This window comes from Parasteatoda tepidariorum, chromosome 1 (assembly GCF_043381705.1).
Source record: "Parasteatoda tepidariorum isolate YZ-2023 chromosome 1, CAS_Ptep_4.0, whole genome shotgun sequence".
Classification (NCBI taxonomy): domain Eukaryota; kingdom Metazoa; phylum Arthropoda; class Arachnida; order Araneae; family Theridiidae; genus Parasteatoda; species Parasteatoda tepidariorum.
Genome location: NC_092204.1, coordinates 29,266,133 through 29,284,931, shown reverse-complemented (window position 1 = coordinate 29,284,931; position 18,799 = coordinate 29,266,133). Strand labels below are relative to the sequence as shown.

The 18,799-nt window shown below is 27.4% G+C and overlaps 1 protein-coding gene and 1 long non-coding RNA gene across 3 annotated transcripts in view; one reads left to right on the top strand and one right to left on the bottom strand.

The window, feature by feature from the left end:
* Positions 1 to 10,680, bottom strand: part of LOC107446404 (vacuolar protein sorting 50) — a 38,716-nt gene extending 28,036 nt beyond the window's left edge. The window contains exons 1-8 of the mRNA XM_016061034.4: positions 10,394 to 10,680; positions 9,137 to 9,208; positions 7,167 to 7,283; positions 6,101 to 6,172; positions 5,902 to 6,026; positions 2,963 to 3,080; positions 794 to 829; positions 156 to 238 (exon numbers count right to left, since the gene is read on the bottom strand). Of these exons, the coding sequence (XP_015916520.1) occupies positions 156 to 238; positions 794 to 829; positions 2,963 to 3,080; positions 5,902 to 6,026; positions 6,101 to 6,172; positions 7,167 to 7,283; positions 9,137 to 9,208; positions 10,394 to 10,438 (668 nt within the window). The 5' untranslated portion in view covers positions 10,439 to 10,680. The remainder of the gene's footprint in view (positions 1 to 155; positions 239 to 793; positions 830 to 2,962; positions 3,081 to 5,901; positions 6,027 to 6,100; positions 6,173 to 7,166; positions 7,284 to 9,136; positions 9,209 to 10,393) is intronic.
* A 175-nt stretch (positions 10,681 to 10,855) lies between these two features.
* Positions 10,856 to 18,029, top strand: LOC139425058 (uncharacterized). Of its 2 annotated transcripts, none has more exons than XR_011636267.1 (3): positions 10,856 to 10,935; positions 15,318 to 15,434; positions 17,887 to 18,029. It is a non-coding gene; the product is annotated as an uncharacterized lncRNA (long non-coding RNA). The 2 variants fall into 2 exon arrangements; XR_011636266.1 differs by having other exon boundaries at positions 10,863 to 10,989.
* The last annotated feature ends 770 nt before the right edge of the window (positions 18,030 to 18,799 follow it).

The window sequence follows — 18,799 nt, the reverse complement described above, 5'->3', positions numbered from 1 at the left end:
CCCAAAATTTATCAGTCACTGTATTTCAGAAGAGCCAAAGCATCCAGGGAAAATGCCTTCTATAACAGATGTCTTTCTAAAAATATTGCACTTTTGCATATTACAAATGATTTAGAAAATGCACACACTGATTTAAAATAAAAATTATAGTTTACCTAATGCAAGAAAAATGCTTGAATGTACTGGCAGCTTTTTGACATTCTAAACATAGTTGTATGGCACCAGAATAATCTTCTTCCTACATATTAAAAAAAGAAGCAATTTGTATAAATATGTCAACTTCATTTTTTTAAAATTATATTACAACATTCAACTATAATGATATATATATATATATATATAAATTTTTTTTTTGTACAGAAAATAAAAATTCATTTTTTAATAAAACATTTTCTACTATTTTTCAAAGAGTATTCCATAAAAAAAATTAAAAAAAGAGTCCCAAAGTAAAGATACTTTACCATACAAATTATATCTAATACAAAAAGCAAGAAGAAAGATCACTAAGGTTCCTTTGGGTCAATAAATTCACATTTACCCTAAGAAAACAAGCACTATAAGGGGGTTACATATGGCTGAATTCATCGTAAACTATTCAATTTTCTACATGGAATAATATAACAAAAATATTTTTATGTGTTTAGGTTTATAGGCAAGTAGTGATACTTATAGTTTTGAAATTTAACATCATATATAAATACATAATAAAATATTTAGCTACAAATAAAAATGGGAATAAAACTATTTTTGACTTTGAAATTTAGAGTATAATAAAATAAATCAACATCCTTACTTCCAATAGTTCTCGCAACCGTACATCTGTTTCTTCCTAAAAAATGCAACACACATTTAACAAAGTATTAAACAAATAGTTCACATAAAAGTTCATTTCGTACAGTTTAATAAATGTACTGAATCAGAGGATCCATTAATAAACTTTATTTATTGATTTTTTGTTATTCATGACAACACGAAACACTTATCAAAATGCTAAACTTACTTCCACTTTCAACATTCAAGTAGGAAACACTTCAGGATATTTTAATTAACACATAATAAAGTTATTTTCTGAAAGTGGTGCATATGAGATTGTCACATAATTCCATGATTTACATAATTCACATGGTTTACCTACCCTAAAATGTCAGAATTAAATTATCACTTAGTTAAGATTCTCAATCGTAAGAGATAACTACATATGTAAGTTTCTATATCACAAGGTGAGGGTGGAAAAAGACTTCTTATGTGAAAAATAAAAAGATTTAAACTCTGTTTAAAATTGCACAAACTGCAGGCTAGTTTTTTCATACTTATTTTATGGCTTAAGAAAGTTAAATAAGTTAAAATACGATAAATATTACTGAGTCACTAACCTAAAAAGAATTCCCAAAATTAGTATTTGATACAAACACATAGTCACATTTCTTCATAATTCAATAAAATGCTTGTAATAACACTTTTAAATTCAATTATATTTTAAAGAAACTAATATCAATGCGTATGTAACTTTAAATTATTTCCTGTAATATTTTTCATTGTCATTATAAGAAAAGTAAGATATCAATTGATAGAAATTATTGCTTTATATTAATATCTCTTATTTAAAACAAAATAAATTTCCACCTATAGTAATCCCTATTTTTAAGTTATTGAGGCATCAGACTATGTTTTTTTAGAAGGAAAATATTATTAGATATCAGATGAATTGGAAACAAAGTTTCTTAGGCGTACAAGATAATCTAAAATTCTCTTTAAAAACATTTTTGTAGCAATTCACTATTACTAATATTTTTTTTAAAAAACATTTTTTCATAAAAAAATTAAACAATGCTGAATTTTTTTAAATAAAGGAGGGACATTTATCTAATATCAAGTTAAGGTTTCAGAAATTTATGTACTAAAACAACTACATAACAATTTAATACTGAAAAATGAGCTTGTTTCTTTTAATGTTAAATATGAGAAAACTTTATTTGAAAAATCAAAAGGATTTCTGGAAATTGAAACAGATAAGAAAATCAACAACAACCATATATAATAATTGTAAACGTTAAAAAGTGAATATCTATTCAAAAAGCTTTTCTTTGAATATAAAAATATGGTAGTTATTTAAACTGAAAATAACTAATACAACGAAGAAAATCTCTATCTTAATCAAAAAATTTTGATAATTTGTTACCTTGTTAGTTTTAAAACTCTTTATGAGTTGAGCTACGTTAATTTGAAATCTAAGTTTCAGCCTAATTAACAACATTTCAGAGAAAATTTAAAAAGAACAGATTAAAATTATTATATAAAACAATAATTTAAAATCCCCTGGGTAGAATTGTGGCGACATTGTCGCAGAACATTATACAGTTCCCGTAGAACGATTTTTTTCTTTCTCCAAAATTATGTTTGAAAGATTACTTTCTTGCGAATCAAAGGGGAAAGAAAAGCTCATAATTTTACTATCCCATTAGAAAATAATGAAAAATAATGAAGTAAAAAATTTTTGTTTTCTTTTCTCCAGAAAAATTCAAACGATTTTTTATCCTTTAAAATTATATTCAAAAGAAAGCTTTCTCGCACATCCAAGTGGAAGAAAATGCTCATGACTTTTTTATCTCATTTCAGAATAATGAAAAATAAAGAATAATAAAATAAAAAAATTTAGTTTTTTTTCTCCTTAAATTAAATCAATAACGGAAAAATTCTTCATCAATTAACGAAATATAAATATTAAAAAAATAATAGTTAAAATAGTAATTTTTTAATATATAATTCCTTTTTACTTGATGAATATCTATATTAACTACTAATATAGGTTATTTATAAAAATATTTCAAAATTTTGAATTATAAACATACATTGCAAAACAAGCATATAAGATACACTAATACTTATTCTTTAAAGAATGCATGCCATTACATTTTATTCTTAACAGAACAATATGTGATTTAGGCTCACACACAATACCTACCAAAGTTTTTATCATGTAAAGAGATCGTAACAAGCACTTCAATTTTTCTCGCTTTCTATAGCTAGCCAATATTCCTAAGCTAGCAGTTGTGAAGTCTCTCTTGCTTTGAGCAAGTAAACTAAAGGAAGAAAAAACATTGCATGATTGGATTGTAGCAAGACTCAATAAAATCTTTAAACTTCTCACATAGACAGTAAAAAAATTGGGATTCATTGAATATAAAATAACAACAATTCAAATGAACTTTTAAATGGTTTATAAAAAGTGATTATGTTTTAAATGCATGAAATGATAACTAGTTACAAAACTGAGAAAATTTCGATTGCAATTACTGGTTACTCATTGGTCAAACTTTTTTTCTTAGACTTGCATAAACACCACAACATTTCAAGTCATGGGTTCATGTTAGTCCTCTTGATTCTTCAATTCCAGCAGAAATACATTTTAGATGTCATAAAATTATTTTCCTTCTTCAGCATTCATATTTATATTATTAATAATTAAGTAATTATTAATAAGTCAACATAAAAATACTTAAATTAATATTATGTTAAAAACATTAAAAATGCCATCTGGTGAAAATAAAAAGAAAACAATCATCTCCAAAAGGTTATAAAAATTATCATCTGCTTTTTTATTTCATTTAATTTTGCAGTGTTGCTTTTTATTAATGCTTATGTTAACCTGACTTTTTATGATTCTTACAACTTTTTATTTGTGATTACAGCATTGAAGTTGATCTTCTCTAATCTAGTTGAATTAAAATTTAAGTATTTTAATTAAATTTAAGTATTTTTTATCTTTTCTTTTCAATTATTTCTATGTTTTTACACATGATTTTGAGATCCCGTTATTTTAACTGTGTTATTTGTACGTTATTAGTTTTGTGTATGTTGTTTTAAAGTCATTTTAATTACTGTTATTACGTCATGCCCACAATTATTCAGCTAGTGATTATTAAATTCATAATCTGATGCTTTACTTTAGGCACACAAGATCCTCAATCAACACTAAAAGACCAGCGGTGGAGTAAACATTGGGTTGTTTGGAAAGCAATTCCATTTTTTTCCAACAGAGGACTTAATTGTAATTTTTCACAATCAAATTAACATTTAAGTCACATAGTCATTATATATTTTGAAAACTGATACAGCAAAGCTGGCTTGTGAGAAAGTACAATTAATTTTGCACACCAGTGTTTGGTTAATGATCTTTCAAATGAAGAATTGAAAAAGCAGCATTTTTAGTATATTTTACTTTTTTACGATTGTAAGGAGAAAAAATGCTGTTCAAGCAAGGAAAAAAACATTTGATACAAAAGGAGAAAATGCATTGACATTGCAGCAGTGCCAAAACTATTTTACAAAATTTCGATGGGCAATTTTGATGTTTAAGATCTGGAAAGCCAGTTCTACCACGCTCTGTAAAGTCAGTTAAAGCTGATAAACACACAAAAAATGCATTAATTTATGCAAACTGGCAAATGACAACTCTTACAATCACTGAAATTCCTCCAATTAAACTGTTAATGATAATTTCAAAAGTACAGATTTAATCTCAAAACTCGATAAATGGATTCCTCATGTTCTTACTAAAAGAAATTTGTCCATAGTGCTAAAGTCTGTGATTTGCTTCACATTACATTGCTTGAAATTACGATTTGGTGCGCTTCAAGGAAACGATTTATTCTTGAAGCACACCATCATTGAGAATGAGAAGTGAGTTACCTACAACTATGTTAAATGCAAGAGGTCATAGTGTAAAAAAGATAAAGAATCTAGATCAAAATCATGATCAGTCTTTTGCCAGCAAAGAACAAACATTTGATTCAAAAGGAATCATGCTACTGCCAAAAAGATCGTAAAAGGTATTAGACCAGAATGGAAAATATATAATTCAATGAAATATTTATTCATTATAAGAAAATAATCTTTCATTTTCATAAATTAAAAATTTTTTTGAGTAACTCATTAGTTCAACAATAATCGTATTAGACTATGAACAGATCTTAAACATTGCACTATATTGCTACGTAAATGCACTATACTAGTAACACTAAGATGCATTATAACACATAACATAAAATTACTCATCATTGAATTATGTAAGTTATTCACTAGATATACAAAAATTATTCAATTATTCACCATCTGTATACTTACTTACTTATCCTTTACATGCCTTTGGGCACTTAAGGCCTCTAGCATATCCCTCCAACGCCTCCTGTCTCTAGCAATAGATCTTGCTTCCTCCCAACCAGATATTCTACATTCTTCTAATTCGCCCAAAAACATGAGCTGGATGGTAAGTCTGGGTCTTCCTCTTGTTCTTTTACCATCAGGGGCCCATGTAAGCACGACAGATGTAATTATTTCTTTGGGCATTCTAAGGATATGTCCAAGCCTGCTCCATCTTCGTTTTTTAATTTTATCTTCTATTGTTTTTATTTTAGCTTTCTTTAATAGATTTTGACTTGGTACTTTGTAAGACCAGAAAATTTTAAAAATAAATCTTAAACATTTGTTTCGAAAGGTTTCTAATTTTTGTATTTCGATCTTAGTCTGTTTCCAGGTTTCTGCTCTAACAATCTATCTGTATACTTTTGATTTATACCAGCTGGTTATCCCCCCCCCCAACAAACTCACTATTTCAGGGCTCCACATTGCCTATACTGAATCAACAGAATTAGGATATCAAGAGCGCAAACTCACTGCTTTGATACTCCTTAAAATAATATATAGTCAGAGTACAAATTAGAAGGTAAAAAATAATTTGCTGGTGTACAAAAAATCTGAGAAGGTGTGCAAATAAAAAGAAACTTGGTTAAGAATGTCAGAATATAATTAAGAAATTTAAGTAAATTATGCATGGTTTATTTATTTTTTGCACTAAAATGAATGCTCTTTATCCTTATGAGTAAATGTTATAAATAATAATACCTTCTGCTTTCAACACATACACCACACGCTTCTTCCAAAGATTTTTGCATTTGTGTGACATGGTTTAACTCCTCGGCTAAAGCAGTCTGATTTTGCAAGATGAGTGCTGATAGTTTTTTAGAAACCTATAGATATGATTCAAATTAAAGTTTTATCATCAAGAATAATTACGAGTACACCAAAATTAGAAAAAACTTACCACGTCTAATTGCAATTTCAATTTTGCTTCTTCTGCACGGATCTCATTGATATCGGGAACATCAGAAATTTCCTAAAGAATGAACAAGTTTAATTCTGCTAAAAATATATATGTATATAGCGAAAACCGTAAGATATTTAAATGTTGGATAAAAAACTTTGAATGTATTCCAACTTTAGTTTTAAACTAAACATTTGAACCAGATTAAAAATGTTTTAAAAATACATACAGCTATTAATCTATTCACATTTATTTTAGTTATAAAAAAATAACATTTTTCAATCACTCAGTTCAATAAGACATTATAAAATATGTAAAAAATGAAAATCATAAAATAGTTGATTGTATACTTTAATACTTTTCTTTTTCTGCATATACACTAAAAACTATTAAAAAAAATTATCTATCACCCAAATCAAAAAATTTTTTGAGGATTTTATTTAGAAGGCTATCAACTATGTTTTGAACCATTATCTTAAAAGCAAGTGCATATACAACTAAGTTAGGAATCAATGTAATTAAAAAAGCAAAATTTTAAAACTTTTCACTGGTCTTTGCGAAAAAACTTAGTCTGTAGTTCAAAACATGTGTGCTATAATCATAAACACTCATGAAAAATTTTAGACAATTATTTTAAAAACAATATGAGATATTGTGCTTAAGGTGGTGAAAAAATCTAATTTTGACATCTTTTGATTCTGATTGCATTTAAAGACTTAAAATCAATAGTCTATCCACTGTCATCACCTTGCATAAAAACTGCTATAACTTTGTAAATAATTAGAATACTAACTAAACTAAAGTATTTTTAGAAAGCTAAAAATACAGGGGGTTCTAAATTTATAATAAATTCAATTTTGAAAATGCTGCCCAAAATCTGCATTAAAATTTCACAAGTATATAAATTTTCATGCAAATCTGAAAGGGTCTCTGCCATGGCTGGATGAACTGACATGGAATGACCCTACAACAGTAATTATCTATAACACTTTTGCTGCTGCAAAAAAAAACATAAACAGGAGTATTCACCTCCAAAATTGTTTCCTAAATTTTTCAAATAGCTTACCTTAAGTTTATATTGGCTTGCATCAAAATTTTCATCTGAATAAAAAACCTCTTTTATGGAGCTCAAGATATCTTGTTCAACTTCTGGATTATTCCAACTTTTAGATAGTGTTGCTTCCTGGTTAAAAGAAAAAAATATTATCCAAAATTAAGTAATAAATTACCAATATTCTGCACTAAAAAATATTACATATATTTAAGATAAATCATAATATATTTATTTATTAGCTAAGACAATACAGCGATGATAATTGGAAATTTATTGAAAAAATTTAGGGAACTGATTTGCTACGTGTCTGCACCCAATGTTTGGAAATATCTTTTTTGCCAACCTTTAGACCTGAAGTAAGCAATGACTGCCTAGCAGAGTAATTACATAGATTTGGATTATCATCTATCCCAAATTGAATTTTATGGAATACTGACTGTGTGATAAACATCTTGAAGCATATCAGATCTATGAGAAAAACTAAAAGGCTACATAAAAATTACAGCCCTTGCATTAACTTTTGAATTTGTTTAATTATTGTTTAATGCTACATGCTTATTATTACTGTATATTTTTACTTGTTTTTTGTTCCTTCACTAGTGTTTATGCTGTGTGTTTCAATCTGAAGAATGATGTATTTCAAGTGCTATTGCTGAAATAAATAAAAAATTCACATTTTTATTGGAGCTACTTTCACCTCATGCCAAAAACAGAATTAAATATTGCAACCCTATTAAATTCAATGTTCAGTAGTTCACAGTCATTTGATAACACAAAACATGCATATCATAAATAAAATAAAAAAAACAATAGCAGCAGATCTATGCCTAGTGTTATCCCTGTTTTGTTACCACTCTGCAAGTTTCATAAAAATGTAGCAATCTAAATGCACAAGACGACAATTTAACAACGACGAACATACATATTATAAAAACCATACATTAATAAACACATAAGTTATTCACCTATAAAGCATGTATTTTATTTCTTTCCATCAAAATACCTTAAAATTATGCCAATTTTTACAGCAAGCAGAAATAATAAAAACATTTAATTTTGAAATTGTTTACAAAGGCATATAAAATCCTTCCACACATAACAAATATACAGTTTTAATAAAGCAAAGTCAAAATTTCTGGGCGCTATTTAAGACAAAACATCTAAAACTAAAAATTTACACCTGAAGTGCTGGGATCTGCACATCACTTTAAATTTAGTTTAAGTGTTCAGAATCTATCCAGGCAATGTAGATCGATAAAAAAAAAAAATAAAAAAACATCCAAGTAATTCTTTAACCTTAAAAAAAACCACATAACTTTAGTGTATTCCTAGCAAATTTACACCAGGCAATCACACTTAAATTTAAAATAAACATGTATGAAAATTCCGTGCATCGTTTCAAAAGTAATATGAAAATCCAGTGCTAATCAAAACAAAAAGGGTTATTTCTTAACCTTTAAAAAAATATCACTGTACAGTAACAAATTTATACCAGACAATCGCACTTTAACTTGAAGGGGAAAAAAGTGAAGATATTAAAGGTGAAACCTTTGCTTCTTCCACTCTCCTGAGCGTTATATCAGATTTATTTGCCCAAACACAAGCATAATCCAAACACCACATTGGTGGGGAGGGGGGGGGGACAGGAGCAGGTGCATAAAAAATCAGTTTTGATCTTTGCACATCTGACACAAGGGAAGTCATTTAGCCTAAGTATAGTTGAATAAAAAGTTAAATGGGATAAGCATCTAAAGTACAGCATGTAAGCTAATTACAATAAATTAAATATTGCATAGAAACTCCCATAAAGAATAATTATTCACCTAGCAATAGCATGAGAGTTAGTAATGCTAGACAATAAAACACAATATAATTTTTAAAAAAATTCTGTCAAAAAAATCCTCTTAAAAAGTAAATTACAAATAAAAAAAAGATTAATTTTTAAAAAAATTATTTAATTTACTATTGAATCAAATACCAACCTTTGCATGAATTATTTCTTCCTCTTCAACAGGCGAATCCAGACTTCTGACATCAATGGAAGAGCGACTAGTCTGGAATACATCCAGAAATTAAGTAAAAGAAAAATTTTGCATTGTAAAATGATTTTCCCATAAGTTTTGAGAATAGCAAAATAAAATTCAATTTATATTGCTCAAAACTAAATAAATTAAGGAAATTAAAACTTCCAATTGAATTGTTATACACTATTATCATTATAACAAAAAAATGCATTGTCCTTGTGTTGATTTAAATAAACATCTTTTGTATTCATATACCTTAGAACATAACTTTGTATGCTGTTGTAAAAAAATTCTATAAAGCTAGAATCTTTTAAATATTTAACAAAGTTCAATGTACCTTATTAATTTTCAAATAAGTGCTGTTTCAAAAAGAAATAAAAAATAATTCAGTAATTAAAAGAAACATTTCAGCCTTCAGGTTCAGGGTTTTGTGAAACGAATTGCATGTCTCGTTAAGCTGCTGAGTTGGTTTTTTGCTAATGAGATAGTTGACAACTAATCTCATGCTTTGTTTTGTTTGTTTTAATGAGTAGGTAGAAGAAGTTTACTTGATGGAAGCAAAGAGTTGCTTTTTTTTATTTGTCTCTGATCTGAGCAAGTGACCAGTCCATTAGATAAATTGATGTAATAAAAAAAAATATTACGCACTTTAATTTTTAAACCTAACATTAATTGACGTTCTTCCAAGTGTTTCCTCATGCCTGGACCATTAAATAAGATTCATTTCAAAGCGCAAACTGAAGGCAAATTTATTATTTTCTATTTAGGTATAAATTTTTGATTTTTTGGCATAATCCCTGAAAATTAATAAGGGAAAAAACAAAACGAAGCAGAAGGTACCTTCCTTAGAAACAAAGACTACGACTTCAAAATGAATAGCAGAAGATGAATGATCCACAGCTCTTAGTGACTCTATATGAGCCTTTTATGTGATCATCGCATAAAAAAATACTCATTTTGTAAATTTTTAAAATTTTTTACAGAACATATGGGAAAATACATAAATGTGAGATTTTTTAGTAAGAAATCGAGATTGAAATAATGGGAAACTGGAAGATTTTATCTACAGTAAATACATCATTATAAGAAAAAATTATTTCCTGAGCTAAAAATATATGCTTTTGAGGTTATAGTATTTTGCAAATGAGAAAATTCTAGTTCTAAATTGAAAACCTCTGTGTAATGAAATCTTTGTTTAGAATAAATAAAACGTACTTGTTTTAAATTTACGAGAGATTTTATTTTCTTAGTGAAGTCCATTTTTCACATTTTAAATAGTCATCATGGAATTTTTACTTTTGCTTAAATTCCACGAACATCTAACCCAAAAAGGAATAATTTCTCTGATCTAACCATTGGATATGGAAAGTAAACTACTGTAAATATTACACAGAATAACAACATAATTTGCAAGAACGAACGTATACAAAACGGAACACCTGAAGCATACGCCCACTTCATAGGAACGAACAAATAAGTAGCGAATCTCCCAATCGATCAGAAGTAAAAGTTATCACTGCACCATATCAGAAGCTGATTGGTGAAATATATTTTCTGGCTCAAACTTAACCAATCGGGTTCTCCTTTTCTCTTAGAGGCGATTGGGTGTGCTTGAATCGCAAACAAGAAGAACGGTCCATCAAAAAAGATTCTTTCATTTACTTGATGAATACTTGCAGAAATAAGCAACTGAAATCTTTCGATTTAAACTTTTCGCGCTAATTTGTTATTTGTTTACAAAAGAGGAATACAGAGTGGTATAATATTATTTTTTATTATATTATATTATCATTCGGATCATACTAAAAAAAGTAAGAATTTTTGGGGGATATTTCCATCATCATACCTTTAAAATTTTTATTTATTTTCAAGGCTGGCGCCAAGGACTTAATTACTAGCCAGTAAATTAACCAAATTTCAAGTCTTTGCCAAGGGAAAATCTTAACAAATTTTTATGATTAATTTTTTCCCTTAGAAAACTTAAAGCTAAAATACTATAAAATTACTATAAATTACTATAAAATGAGCTGTTTTAAAAATTCAAGTCAAGTTATTTTATAGTTAGGGAGGAGTAACTGATCAATAAATGGGAAAGTGGATAAAAAATGTAGATGTTTTATCGCCTTTGAAGACAAAAAAAAAAAAAAAAAAAAAAAAAAAAAAAAAAAAAAAAAAAAAAAAGAATAGGTATTGGTTAATTTTTGATAACTTCTAAAATTATGCCTAACTTCTAACTAAAGCATTAATATAAACCTGAAGCAACATTTGATGTTTTTTTTTTAGATTCCTTTAAAAAAATATATTTCATTTTGAACATTCCTTTTCTTTTTTTTTTATTTAAAGAATTTTTCAAAAACTGTCAAAATTGTAATCATTCAGGAAAAAAGGATAACGGTAGAAGATAAATTATTTGAATAATTTAATTCTCTTTTATTAGTTTTTATACTACTCTCAGAGATTTTAACGAAATTTGGGCACGAGTTTAACACATTCATTGCCAGCCGAGTACAGATGGTTATACTTTGAAAAGGGATAATTTAGAAGGATAAAATGAAAGTTAAATTTTCTTATTTTAGCTACCTACCCCATTAAATTTTACGATAAGTTTATTTTTATAAACAATATGTCATGAGGACATATATTTTCTGGAAAAATAAATGATAATATGCATTTAGCTATCTATTAATCTACTTAATGACGCAAACTGTAAGAGAGAATTTTGTTACTCAATATCATGTGATCCGGCGACAAATGTGTTAATCTGTATTTTACGAATGTTTTTGTTTCACACTGGACTTAATGTAACACTAATTAGTTATACCACATATCTAAGTGAATTTACGATAATCAAATTAAAAAAATACAAGATTTATTTAGAAAAATTTATGTTGGAGTAATTTTCAGGATCAAGAAGAATATATATTTTTCTTTTTGGTAGAAAAAATCGTATGCCAATACTTTTGCTCAAACATAATTTGTTTCCCCCAACTTATGATTTTATCCCATTCTGCACAGTGGTGAATGAAGCACGGGCTCGGATTATTTATTTTTTTAAAATTACTTTGAGACAGTTTTATTCGTAATAGCATTAAATTTAAAAATACAACTTTGCGTATAATTTCTGATTATAAGTGGATTCAATATGGCAGATGTACATCGTAATTGACAACTTAATTAGCTTTTTTTTGAAAAATCAAAAATTTCCCAAGCACTAAGAAATTTGAATGATGCAATCAATATTGACATTTTGTACCTGGTCACCACTGCAAAAAACATTAAGAATTAAAATTCAGTCCTAAATTTAATTTATTTAAAAGCTTTTCACATTTTTTTTTAAAAAAAGGAAAGAAAATAACTTTTTATGTTATTTTAGTTTTGTATAAAATTTTAAAATCAATTTATCATATAATCTAAGACTCAGTTTTAGTATTCCAGGTGTACCCTGGAATTCCGGGCTTTCCGTATTATCCTTCTGGGTCTAAATATTAGGAGCATTGCATATATTTTTTCTGGGAATATCATGGAATTCTGTGTTTTTTTAAGACAATTGATTCTCGAACTTTTGCTAATCGAAAACTTATTATCCAAAGAAATTTTCACAGGATTCCGCAATTTAAATGTCAAAATTAAATTTTCTTAAATTCCCTTTAACAAGAATTTACATACATATTATTCTTCCGCCAATGAGCAGAAATCCAATTTGAAGTGCGCTAGAGGGCATCATGAGATTGGGAATGCGCCGGAATACACTAATATTGCAATTCTTATTCTCGCTGTTTAAATATCAAACATCGATTTAAGTATTTACTTGATTTAAAAGTTACATGTTGTAATTTGTATTCACATGATTTAAAAATCCAAAGTAGCCATTTTTTATTTACTTGTTATTAAAATCAATTTTGTGATTTGTATTCACATGAATTTAAAATCCAATGTCAAAATTTGTATTCATGCATTTTCAAAGTCCAATATTCCAATTTGTATACACGCTTTTGTAATATCAAAATCGATTTTCGTATTTTTCTGTGATTTGAAAACTATGCATTGCGATTAGTTGTTTGTATACATGTTTTTAAAATCCAATTCATATTCACAAAATTTTAAAATTCAATATATATCACGATTCATACTCATGCAATTTCAAAAATCCAACATCTAGACTTTTGTAGGAACTAAGATTTTCTTAAATTAGTTACTATAAAGGGTGATATTCTTCATTTGTAGGTAGATTAACAATAAATATTATTTCAAAAACTAATGTTAAATACAAATCATGTATATACTATATATATTGATATCTTGATATCAGTTTTTTGCACTAAAACTTTTTAGGATTTTTCACTTTGTGTCAAAATTACCCCTCGTATTCACACTCAACAATAATTATAAATATTAGTATACTAATTGTAAATGTGAATTCAACATGTGATTAGTAATAGATTGCTTGCTTAGTGTGTGATCTATTAATTAAGTTATATTAATTACAATATTTCAACAATTGTTTATATAGTTATAAAATTTAATTTTAAATTCCATTATTTTTTTCTTTCCATTGTTGCTTTATAGTTTTCCCTTTATTTAAAAGTGATGTATTAATTAGCTTGGGTATGAATACTATTATTTAAACTAGATTGTAAACATAAACTATATTACAAAAGTTTTTTAATATGAGATATATTACTTTTTGAAAAAGACCTTCCACTTGGTTGGCCGCAGGGTTGGGTTTTTTCCGTCAAAATCTGGTTTTTGACATGGCAGTGGTAAAAACTGTGTTTTTACCGGTAAAAACTGTCAAAAACCTACTGTTTTCTTTCATTTATGGCATATAGCGGATAATATATTATTTTCACATAATTGCCTTTATAAATGAATGTTGTAAATGATTGCTATTGAATTTGCAACAATATACATGTATTCTTATAGAAGGATATACATTCATACAGAAATATTGTAATATACTTATTGAATATAGTGATACTTACTTTTATCATAATAGCTTGATTTGCAAAAGATTCAAAATTTTGCACTTCTTAATTGTTAAAAATAAACAAACAATCAAAAAAGCTTGGAACTATTAATAAATTCAAGAACTAAAAAGAATTTAAAATTTGGCGTTTCTTAACTATAGAAATAAGCTCAACAAAACTTTCAAAACTTGTAACTACTAACAAACTCTAAGTCAAGAATTACTGCTATTTTGTCAAGTTAAAAACTTTTATTCAGTTGAAAAAGCACATTAAACAAAACTTAATTACAAACAAAATTACATGTTCAGTAGTCGGGGTCACTGTGCCGAAGCATACGATAGCAAGTGACTAATTTTGCGCATTTTTCATTGCTCAGTCGATTTCTAAGTTTAGTATAAATGAGTCCAAAATTCGAGAAGATTCAAAATTATTTTACCAAATACTCAAAATTATTTTACCAAAACTATGGGTTTTTGACATGACAGTAAAAACCGTCGTGTGTCAAAAACTTGCCAACCCTGGTTGGCAGAATTCTATTCTTTCTGTGATGGTTTTTTCTACTCTAGAAGTAACCTGCCATATTTCATTTGGATGCAGTAAAGGTGAAAAAATTTCTAGTAGTCTTTTAATTAAGACAGTAAACATTAATATAAAAATTCTTATTTATAATATTTTAATTTATTTAGTTTGAATACAGGAGTCTGTCCAGGACAAATTTACTACTGTTTAACAGCACCTTCACAAATTCAACTTTAGGAAGAACGGTAGTTTCACAAAATACTTTTAATAAAGCAAGTTCTAAGGTTCTCCTCTCCGCCTCTTAAAATTTTGTTTTTGTGTGACCTAGTCAAAAATGTTCTCATAATAGAAATAACTTGTAGTGCTAGTACTGTTAAATGCATGTTTTTATTAAATCCAAGGTGAAATTTAACTATGGAGAAAGATTTTTATGGATTTTTAAATTTGGATAAAATTTTAAGCCCAAAATTTTACAATATCAAAATTTATTTTGAATATATGAGAAAAAACATATAGAAGCTTACCAGTCATAAATGATTTTTATTTGTAGTGACAATTTTTGAAAATATTTTCTTACTTTACCTTATTTTTGTGTTAATTTTTTAATATATTTTTTTATTTTCACAAATTATGTCTAAATTTTCACAAAATAGGTACCTCTCAAAAAAAAAATCTAGACAGACCCCTAGAATATGATGTCTGAAAGAAAATACATACATCCTCAAGCTCTTCAGAAAATGATAGTAAAGAAAAGAAAACAAGTATCAGAGGTAAAGTTTTGTTTATTACCAGTCCCTCACTCTAAAGCGCACAATTCCTTCATGATGTTCTTCCTTAATCGAGCTTTTATATTTATCTTAAATGTGGTACTACAGATTTAAAACTACATTAAATGAATTGCAGAGTTTTACTAGAGTCACATACAATTTGAATTATTCTTTCAATATGACAAAAGAAAGTGTTGTTTTACAGCTAACCTTATTTACACTGTAATAGTATGTACAGCGCAAACAAAAAAAAATTAACTCCCTGAATAACTTATGATCTAATAGTCGTATTTTCACATACTACAACACTCTCTTAATAGCTCAAGGATGTGACCTAAAACATAGTAATTAGCCCCTTAACGCACAGATTTTTTGTAAAAAACTGGCCCAAAAAAATCAAATTTTTTTATGTCACACTTTAGAACAATGTTTTTTTCTTTTGGTGGATTGCCCTTTTGTTCCATGGAAAAGGGCTATATTCAGAGATGCCAACTGCTCCGTACACGCCAAAATAATTAAAAGTAACTACAAAGTGAATTTTGCAAATATTTGAATATTTTTGCTTGTTTTTTAAAAGGTATAGCATGACATAAGTACTATAAAGTGGTGAATTATATAGGCCTACAAAATATTTAGAAATAGTGGTGGATAAAAATCTACTAAATTGAATTTATTAATCCAAGAATCACAATTTATAAACTACCACTTTAAAATATATATTTGCTGTCCGGAGCAAGTTGGCATCTCTGTGTATTTTATTCTTGAGTAAGTGTTATAACTTACAATGCTATGTAAATGATGAATATCAATAAAACAGTTTTTTTATTAGCTTTCACATCGTTATTTTCAATTCTCGATTATATTTGAGTGTGAAAAATTATAGCAGCATAAAATACAATGCCGCTCGAATTATCTGGAGTGTGCACAGTTTAGCCTGTTTAGCATGCTCGAATTAACTCGAGCGCACCAGCAATATTTCGAATTAGCACCAGCAATATTTTAAGTTACAAAATCAGACACAAAATGTACTTTTTCTGAGTGAACATACCTTTTTTTCATCAGATTTGGATTTCTGACCCTAGAAATGTAAGGGGTAGTTAAGTATGGTTGCTTTTAAATATGGTTGCAATAGTTTGTTCAGGAGAGCTGTGCAAAGTAGTTTGGACCAGTTAATTTTAGTTTTTGTTTATTTCGTCATATCGAAAAAATTTTAGGGCAATGGAAAAAAATTTCACTCAATTATAAAATAAGTTTGTCCAAAAATAATAAATTTCAAAAAAAAAATTTTAATAGTTATTTTTGTTTTTCTTATTTTATTTAATTGTTGAATTGTATGGTTTGAAAATTTTTACACCATTTAAAAGAATGTTATTTTATGTAAAATTTGTAGTTTTATGACTTTTAAAATTCGATTTCTCAAAAGCAATTTGTCAGATTTCATTCAACTTTTCTTTTTTGCCATATAAAATTGCATGCTTTAAAATGATAGAAAAAATTTTATGCCTTACATTTCAAACAATTTTTGACTATTATTAAATGAAATACATAATTATTAAATTATTTTTCTCATGGAATTATCTTTGGATAAACAAATTTTATAATTTTGTGTAAAAATGTTTCCTTCTGCTAAAATATTTCTTGAAATATGACGAAATACACCAGAAAGGGGATTGCAGCTACCCCCTATATTCTGAGGAGCAGAAATCCGTAAAAAGAAGGATGTTTATTCAACAAAAATATGTATTTGTGTCTGATTTTGTAATATAAAATATCGTCTGCAGTGATTAATTAGCATATTTGAGGTCTCCCCCTCAATCCATTGAGATTGAGTTCTAATTCGTGTAAATCCTATCATTAGATCCAAAGTTATTCAGAATGTTTAGTTCATTTTTTTGTGTGCATTGTACATCATACAGCTTTGGCATGTTGTGAACATAAAATCATTTATTTTAATCTTTTTCTTTATAATATTGCAAAAACTAGAAATGTTTTTTGTTATAAATTGTTCAGAGTTAATATTTTTTTTCTTCAAAAAATATTACTTCAAGTCTAGACCTTATTTAACGGGAATAAAGACAGGGACAATTGTCCTAGAACCTGGTCAAAATCTTTTTTGTCTTTTAATTAGTTTTTTAGAAGAAAATCACAAAGAATTTCTTTAGTTACAAACAAGAAAATACAAAAACTAAAATTTTAAATTGAGGGTCCTCAATAAGTTTCGTCCTGGTCTGGGGTCTATAAAATCATTGCTCAGTCATGCCTCAAGTTTCAAGATGGAAAAGATTTGTGAGGTTTTGAGTATCACTTTGTGAATCTGCCTGTGATTCTCTGTTATGATCACTGTTTCAAAATGTGCATATTCTATGTGTTAAATTACATGATGTTATTTGTATATGTTATGATAGAAAAAATGCTCTTAATTTATTTTTTAATTACTGCAATTTTTTCTCACCAGCTTCAAGAACAGTGTCAAGAGCATGGAATCAAAACAAGGAGTAGGAATACTATTGAAGATTTGAATTTACAATATTTGAATTTAAAAGCTGAAAATAAAGTGCTGAATAATAGTAATCCGAATGGTATAAAACTGTTACCATCTCATTTCTTACATTTTTTAAATTATTTTTATTATTACTTATAAGTATGAAAACTTTCTTTCTTAGTCAATAGCAGTAGTTTTTATCTGCATAGCATTTTTAAAAATTGCTTAACATACTTTCAATTTTCGTTTTTTAAGAACCCTTAAAGGGACTTTTTTTCATTGGGTGTTTTTAAAAAAGTTCTTAATTCTCCCTTTTCCAAAATAAGATTTTTTCTTCATCTTAGAGATGTGCAACCTGTGGCCTGCCATCCTTCAATTTTTCGGCCTGCAGCAGCAACCTGAACACTATAAGAAAAGATAATTAAATTTTTTCTTAAAAATTTGAAATCGAGCCACTTAAGTTTTTGTCACACCCAGTCTCAATCAATGTAGTTTTTTAATGGTTAATCAGAGTTCCCACAGGTCAGGGAAAACCTGGAATTTTCGGGGAATTTCATTTTATCTCTTAAAAATCAGGGGAAGCTGCAATTTTTTTACAAAAAACTAGAATATTCCTATAGTACACCTGGGAATTGTCCAAAACCGTAATCAATTATTGAAATTCGAATTAAATAATTCTAACATCAATTCAGGGCTGGATTACCCATTAAGCCAGACTAGGCCATGGCCTGGGGCCCTCAATGATTAGGGGTCCCCTTAAAATGGATTTTTTGAAAATAAATTTTAAGAAATTAAGAAAAACAATGATTTTTCAATTTTTTTCAAAATGTTATGATTATTTTTAGTTCTAATTTAAAAAAATAAAGTTAAATTTAATTTATTATTA